The sequence below is a fragment of the Chiloscyllium plagiosum genome, unplaced genomic scaffold (genome assembly GCF_004010195.1).
Source record: "Chiloscyllium plagiosum isolate BGI_BamShark_2017 unplaced genomic scaffold, ASM401019v2 scaf_3873, whole genome shotgun sequence".
In the NCBI taxonomy this organism is placed as follows: Eukaryota; Metazoa; Chordata; class Chondrichthyes; order Orectolobiformes; family Hemiscylliidae; genus Chiloscyllium; species Chiloscyllium plagiosum.
The window spans coordinates 1-8614 of record NW_025210845.1 but is presented as its reverse complement, the minus strand read 5'-3'; the positions used below and the strand labels follow the sequence as shown (position 1 = coordinate 8614).

The window sequence follows — 8614 nt, the reverse complement described above, 5'->3', positions numbered from 1 at the left end:
CTGAGGGGGTGACATTATGGAACCGTACCACCCTGAGGGGGTGACATTATAGTACCGTACCACCCTGCGGGGGTGGCGTTATCGAACTGTACCACCCTGAGGGGGTGACATTATAGTACCGTACCACCCTGCGGGGGTGGCGTTATCGAACTGTACCACCCTGAGGGGGTGACATTATAGTACCGTACCACCCTGCGGGGGTGGCGTTATCGAACTGTACCACCCTGAGGGGGTGACATTATAGTACCGTACCACCCTGCGGGGGTGGCGTTATCGAACTGTACCACCCTGAGGGGGTGACATTATGGAACCGTACCACCCTGAGGGGGTGACATTATAGTACCGTACCACCCTGCGGGGGTGGCGTTATCGAACTGTACCACCCTGAGGGGGTGACATTATAGTACCGTACCACCCTGCGGGGGTGGCGTTATCGAACTGTACCACCCTGAGGGGGTGACATTATAGTACCGTACCACCCTGCGGGGGTGGCGTTATCGAACTGTACCACCCTGAGGGGGTGACATTATAGTACCGTACCACCCTGCGGGGGTGGCGTTATCGAACCGTACCACCCTGAGGGGGTGACGTTATCGAACTGTACCACCCTGAGGGGGTGACATTATGGAACCGTACCACCCTGAGGGGGTGAAATTATGGAACCGTACCACCCTGAGGGGGTGAGGTTATGGAACCGTACCACCCTGTGGGGGTGACATTATGGAACCGTACTACCCTGAGGGGGTGAGGTTATGGAACCGTACCACCCTGAGAGGGTGACATTATGGAACCGCTCGACCCTGAGAGGGTGACATTATGGAACCGTACCACCCTGAGGGGGTGACGTTATGGAACCGTACCACCCTGAGGGGGTGACATTATCGAACCGTACCACCCTGAGGGGGGGACATTATTGAACCGTACCACCCTGTCATCCTGAGGGGGGGACATTATGGAACCGTATCATCCTGAGGGGGTGACATTATAGAACCGTACCACCCTGAGGGGGTGACGTTATGGAACCGTACCACCCTGAGAGGGTGACATTATGGAACCGTACCACCCTGTGGGGGTGATGTTATGGAACCGTACCACCCTGAGGGGGTGACGTTATGAAACCGTACCACCCTGAGGGGGTGATGTTATCGAACCGTACCATCCTGAGGGGGTGACATTATGGATCCGTACCACCCTGAGGGGGTGACGTTATCGAACCGTACCATCCCGAGTGGGTGACGTTATCGAACCGTACCACCCTGAGGGGGTGATGTTATAGAACCGTACCACCCTGAGGGGGTGACATTATCGAACCGTACCACCCTGAGGGGGTGATATAATAGAAATGTACCATCTTGAGGTGGTGACATTTTGGAACCGTACCACCCTGAGGGGGTGATATAATAGAAATGTACCACCCTGAGGGGGTGACATTATGGAACCGTTCCACCCTGAGGGGGTGATGTTATCAAACCGTACCATCCCGAGTGGGTGACATTATCGAACCGTACCACCCTGAGGGGGTGACGCTATGGAACCGTACCACCCTGAGGGGGTGATATAATAGAAATGTACCACCCTGAGGGGGTGCAATTATAGAACCGTACCACGCTGAGGGGGTGACATTATCGAACTGTACCACCCTGAGGGGGTGACATTATCGAGCCGTACCATCCTGAGGGGGTGACATTATGGAACCGTAGCACCCTAAGGGGGTGACATTATCCAACCGTACCATCTTGAGGGGGTATCATTATGGAACCATACCATCTTGAGGGGGTGATGTTATGGAACCGTACCACCCTGAGGGGCTGACATTATGGAACCGTAGCACCCTAAGGGGGTGACATTATCCAACCGTACCATCTTGAGGGGGTATCATTATGGAACCGTACCATCCTGAGGGGGTGATGTTATGGAACCGTACCACCCTGAGGGGCTGACATTATGAAACCATACCACCCTGAGGGGGTGACACTATGGAACCTATACCATCCTGAGGGGGTGACATTATAACTCTCTACCCCCCGATGGGTAACGTAATCCAAACCCAGTGTCCTATGTATTGCCATGGAGTGAGATGCTGGGAATAGGAGCATGGTATCAGTGTGTGGGAGATGGATCGTCAGAGGGCATGAGGGGAGGGGAGAGAGAGAGAGAGAGAAAGTGAAAAAGTTAGTAGGGGTGTCATCGGGACAGAAGATGGAGCGAGGGAGAAGGTAGATGAGGCATGGACTGGACCCTGTGAGAAGGGGAGATGGTATCGGAGGCTGAGGAGAGTCATAGAGACGTACAGCACAGAAACAGACCCTTCGGTCCAACCCGTCCATGCCGACCAGATATCCCAACCCAATCTAGTCCCACCTGCCAGCACCCGGCCCATATCCCTCCAAACCCTTCCTATTCATATACCCATCCAAATGCCTCTTAAATGTTGCAATTGTACCAGCCTCCACCACTTCCTCTGGCAGCTCATTCCATACACGTACCACCCTCTGTGTGAAAAAATTGCCCCTTAGGTCTCTTTTATATCTTTCCCCTCTCACCCTAAACCTATGCCCCTCTAGTTCTGGACTCCCCCACCCCAGGGAAAATTGGAATATTGCTGGAATGATGGTCACTGCTCCATTCAGGGGACCACGTGGACCCGTGGTAGCTGTGTCAAGGAAGGTGGCGAAGCAGACAGGTGGTGAGAGTGGGTGCCAAGAGCCAGCCGGAGGAAGTTGGCATGGGCATGGCACCTTTCGCAGCCTCAGCATCGTACAGCTGGCGTGGTCACTGCAGAACAGCCCCAGGGCGGTGGGCCTCCTGTTTGCAGGGACTTTATGATGGACGGTGACTCGAAAACAAAGAAACATAGCGAGCGGCCAGGGATACTCTCCACAGTGAGGCAGAGCACCAGAAACACAACAGGTCGGCCATTTTGTGGAAGCTTTCCTTGACCAGGAGGGTACGATGGGTGCCTGAAGGGGGCGGGGAGGGTTGAGGCCTGCTAGGTGCGGATCAATACGGCCTGTTATCCCAGTTGACCAGCCATGGCAGCCTGCCCCACAGCCACACCTTTACTCTGAACGGCTGGGTCCACCATCCCCACTCTGTGACAGCACTATCCAAGGTATCCTGACCGCGTTGGCCCCCCCTTTCAAAGCGTCCGAGTTACGCCCAGGCCTTGCTGTGCCTTCTGGTCCGCCAACCTCGAAGGAGTCACATCTGAGTGGGTGCAAGGAAGGAGGGAATGGACCGCCAGGGCGAGTGAAGAGGCTTGGACTCCGCGCTCCTTTGAAAGAGAATGTGGAGACTTTATTGGGGTCAACTCGTAAATAAAGAACGAGGAGGTGAAAATACCTCAAATTAAGTCAAACTCAGTGGGAGCAAAAGTCTAAATCAGGACATTAACGCGAACAACTATAAATAAATCCACAATCACAGCAAAACTGAAAATCAGACAGCAGCGACCCAATGCTATAAATAGGAGCACACTGTAACAAATCTGAAATTAATTGTGCAGTGTCTAATGGCAGCGTGTCAAATGAGAGCTGTTTCCAAGCAGTGACCTGCTCTCAGCTCCCTCCTCCCCAGCCCACTGCGCTTCCCCCTCCCTTCCATTCCTGAGCTGGGCCTCTAACTCCCTGTTTACGGGAATTCCTCACCACGGAAAATGTCACGGATGAGGATCCATTTCCTTGATTGACAGCCTGCGCTGTGGGCAGCAGAGGGATTCACGAGATAGGAAGGGGTTTAAAACTCTGCGCGGCCATTAAAGACGTGGGAACAGGCTGAGTGAAGCCTCCGGCCTTTCTTAAAGTCTATGCCAGCCTCACTGTCCTCTGTCGTTTGATTGCTTGGCGTGGCAGTCAATAAAGAGTCGATAAAATCCTTCACTTGAGTGTTTTATGTCCCTCTCCAACTTGATTTTGATTTAATCCCCACCCTCCCCTTCACTTTTTTGATCACACAGCCGTTGCCCTTTGAGAAGGGCACTGCTTGTCACTGGCCACTCGGGTGTTGAAAACAAAAAAAAGAGAAAAAAAAACCTGTCACTGGATTAAAATGGATCCCACGAACGCTTTGAGGCAGATTTTTCTTCAAAATCCCTGCAAAAACCAAAGCGAAATTCCAACACTGGGAATTCTCATGCGAGCGCGTGCTACCCTCAGGACACAAAGAACATCAAACTATCTGCCTCGCATCGCAACACCGCTTTCCTAACACACCAAAGTAGGTCTCCGTAGCAACAGTCCTCCATGTTTGTCTCGAAGACTCCTTCCAGCTGGGCTCGGGCGCAGCCATGAACCATGACCTCGGCCAGGTCGACGCCGGGGTGGGAAGTCAGGGGTCGGGAACAACCCGCTGCGAGGAGCCTTCTCCCGGCTCCTGCAGCCGCTCAGATCTCTTCGAGGAAGTCAACGGGGAACATTCCCACCTTGCGGCCCGTGAAAACTTTAATGTAGCCATTCACCTCCTCCCCTTTCTGCACCACAATCTGCCACGAGACAAAGCAATGAGCGGTCAGAGAGAACAAAAGGGTTGGGCTGCGTTCACACTCCCACCCTGCCTCCACTCTCCTCCTGGCATGGGCTCAGCGTATTTGGATGAAGTGAGTGAGAAGGGCCTGTTCCCTCCAGTTAGGCCCAGCCCTCCCCTACATGTCAAAGTGTTCCTGCTCCTTGCAGCACTCTACTTGAAGCTCTCTCACAAAGGCCAACCTCCAATTCCAGGCCGCCGCACCACATCCACCCAATCCCTCGCCTTTTCCGATTTCTTCTTCAATGCGGCTGGCCGGGCGACACAGCTCGGAGCCGGAATATGGGAAAGGGTCGGTCGGGAGTTCGGAAAAGGTGGAGGGGCTGGCTCCGTGAATCAGTGACGGCATTAACACCAGCAAGAGGAAGGCCCCGGGCAGAGGGGGAAACAAGGTTGTAGAAATGGTTTGGGGTGGCAATGATAAATGAGTCTCCTCAGATGCTGCCTGACCCTGCTGTGCTTTTCCAGCACCACTCTAATCTAGACTCAGATTGCCAGCGTCTGCAGTCCTCACTTTTGCCTGGCAACGATAAATAGCAAGTTAGTCACTTGTGGGCGTGCTGTCCAGGCCCGGACGGTAACCCCGATGAGGACCACTGACAGAATGGAATCGTTTCGTTTGTGGGGGAAGGGCTGGTATGGAGTCCTGGTAGTGTCCCTCCCACTGACACGAAGGTTGAAGCCCCTCCATCCGTGAAGGCTTTACACAAAACTTCTGAACAAGCTAGCATTTTATACATGAGGGGAATTCAGTGCAAACTCAGGAGGCCACCCTGGCGAGACCATACCCCCAGAGTACCGCCGACAGATTTGGGTCTCCATCCTTCAGGAAGGATGCAGATGCAGTGGAAGCAGTTCCAGGAGAGAATACCAAGCCAAAACCTGGAATAGGAGGGGGAGTTGTCTCATAGAGGTTTACAAAACCATGAGGGGCATGGATAGGGTAAATAGACAAGGTCTTTTCCCTGGGGTGGGAGAGTCCAGAACCAGAGGGCATAGAGGTGTACAGCACGGAAACAGACCCTTCGGTCCATCCCGTCCATGCCGACCCAGATATCCCAACGCAATCTAGTCCCACCTGCCAGCACCCGGCCCATATCCCTCCAAACCCTTCCTATTCATATACCCATCCAAATGCCTCTTAAATGTTGCAATTGTACCAGCCTCCACCACATCCTCTGGCAGCTCATTCCATACCCATACCACCCTCTGTGTGAAACAAGTTGCTCCATAGGTCTCTTTTCTATCTTTCCCCTCTCACCCTAAACCTATGCCCTCTAGTTCTGGACTCCCCCACCCCAGGGAAAAGACTTTGCCTATTTACCCTATCGAGGGGGAAAATATAAAAGGGACCTAAGGGGCAACTTTTTCACACAGAGGGTGGTACCTATATGGAATGAGCTGCCAGAAGATGTGGTGGAGGCTGGTACAATTGCAACATAACCTGCACATCCCTGGGCAATTTAGCACAACCAATCCACCGTAACCTGCACATCCCTGAGCACTATGGGTAATTTAGCATGGCCAATCCACCCTAACCGACACCCCTCCGAGCACTATGGGTAATTTAGCATGGCCAATCCTCCCTAATCTGCACACCCCTCCGAGCACTATGGGTAATTTAGCACGGCCAATCCACCCTAACCGACACACCCCTGAGCACTATGGGTAATTTAGCATGGCCAATCCACCCTAACCTGCACATCCCTGGGCACTATGGGTAATTTAGCATGGCCAATCCACCCTAACCTGCACATCCCTGCGACACTATGGGTAATTTAACATGGCTAATCCACCCTAACCTGCACATCCCTGCGCCACTATGGGTAATTTAGCATGGCCAATTCACCTGGACATCTTTGGATTGTGGGAGGAAACCGGAGCACCCGGAGGAAACCCACGCAGACGCGGGGAGAATGTGCAAACTCCACACAGTCAGTCACCCCGAGGCTGGAATCGAACCCGGATCCCTGGTGCTGTGAAGCAGCAGTGCTAACCACTGAGCCGCCCTGAATGAGCTCCTTGGTGAGTAATGGTATTGGGGTCCGCCATAATCTTATTCGATAGGGGAGCAGGCCTGAGCGCCTCCTACTGGTCGGGAACTGGATGTCTGTTTGGCCCAGGAAGTGCTGCAGGAAGGATTGAGAAAGATGGCTGGTCAAACTGACAGCACAGGGATGGACCTCCGACCTCTGGCCTTACGCCAGAGAGCCGTTTCGTTCGTTTGATTCCAATCGGATTTTCAGAGAGGAGGCAATTCCATTTCCAGATCGGGATTTCTCTTGGCAGCCAAATAAAACTGCGCAGGAAAGAAATTCCACGCGCACCGTTTGTAACCACCCGGTCACCTTTGCTGTTTGGAACAGTTCCAAACAAGCAACCGCATGTTTCAGGAGGACTAAAGACGCTGGCCCCTCCCTTGGGACATGGCAATGAGAGGATCCTACTCCCACCATTCAGCCAATCGTCAAGGATACAGCGGGAAAGCTTCTGGAAATGGATGTAGGTTCGCTCGCTGAGCTGGAAGGTGCGGTTTCCGCCGTTTCGTCACCATACACTGTAACATCATCAGTGAGCCTCTGGATGAAGCACTGGTGGTATGACCTGCTTTCTATTTGTGTTTAGGTTTCCTTTGGTCGGTGATGTCATTTCCTGTGGTGATGTCATTTCCTGTGGGGATGTCATTTCCTGTTCCTTTTCTCAGGGGGTGGTAGATGGGGTCTAACTCGATGTGTTTGTTGATAGAGTTCCAGTTAGAATGTCATGCTCCTAGGAATTCTCGTCCGTGCGTACGCAGAGCAGAGGAAAATCACCTATACAGCGTATTCAAAAAGAATGGGTACCCAATGACCACAGTCCACCGATTTCTCAGCAACAACCCCAAACAAGCAGACAAAACACGTACAGAAACCCAAGCCACTCTCCCCTACATCAAAGACATCTCGGAAATGACTGCCAGACTACTCAGACCCCTTGGCATCATGGTAGCCCACAAACCCACTAAAACAACAGCTAATGAACTTGAAAGACCCTATACAGACAACAAGCAAAACTAACGTCATTTACAAAATCCCATACAAGGACTGTAACAAACACTGCATTGGACAAACAGGCAGAAAACTCACTACCAGGATACATGAACATCAACTCGCCACAAAACGACATGACCCTCTCTCACTTGTATCCTCACATACAGACGAGGAAGGTCACCACTTTGACGTGGACAACACATCCATCCCAGGACAAGCCAAACAGAGACACGCGCGAGAATTCCTAGAAGCATGGCATTCCAACCGGAACTCCATCAACAAACACAATGACTGGGATCCCATTTACCGTCCCCTAAGAAAAAGAACAGGAAATGACATTGCCGCAGGAAATGATGTCACCGACCCAAGAAAATCTAAACACATAAATAGAAAGCGGGTCACGAACACCAGTGCTTCACTGGAGGCTCACTGATGATGTTACAGCGTATGGTGACGAAACGTCTGAAATCGAACCTTCCAGCGAGCAAACCGAGATCCAGAACCTCAACCTGAGCTGCAACTCTTCGGGAACTCTGGGAAATTCTTCCCTGCTCTGTTAGTGGTGGCCAAGGGGATGACAAGAGGTCAGGAAGGCAGGCCAGTTCTGGTCCCCAGTCCCGGCAAACGCCCCTGGGCATCCAGATTTTGGGGAACATGGCCCCCTCAGGTGTGTGGCCAGCTCCCCTCGGAGTACTTGCAGTGATCCCAGGCTCAATTAGAGGACACCACCTCCTGGATTGCCTTTCCCCGGGGATCGTGGTCAGGTTCCCTGGCTGCGGGAGCACACGCTAGGGGACCTCTACATTACCATTGTGACCACGTCACAAACCTGATCTTTCTTCAGGGTGATCTGACCCATTTCCTTATTGCCCACAAACGAGCGGGTAACTTTATGCACACGTTCTCCAGCCCGCACTCTGATGATATAGTTCGCTGGGAAGTAGCCAGACTTCTCTCCGATTCTGCCCTGAAATGGAGAATCATTTGGGTCAGCTACATCTCTTTTCTGTGATCCAGAGCTAACATCCACTTTGTGCGTCTCTCTCTCTCTCTCTCTCCCTCCC

The 8614-nt window shown here is 52.6% G+C and overlaps 1 protein-coding gene across 1 annotated transcript; it reads right to left on the bottom strand.

Moving 5' to 3' along the window:
* Positions 1-3257: 3257 nt before the first annotated feature.
* On the bottom strand, positions 3258-8556 carry LOC122546969 (SH3 and cysteine-rich domain-containing protein 3-like; the record flags this gene model as incomplete). Its single annotated transcript, XM_043685572.1, has 2 exons — positions 3258-4480; positions 8380-8556. Coding segments are annotated over 2 exons (276 nt in total), but the record flags the coding sequence as incomplete, so codon positions are not given.
* Between the last annotated feature and the right edge of the window lie 58 nt (positions 8557-8614).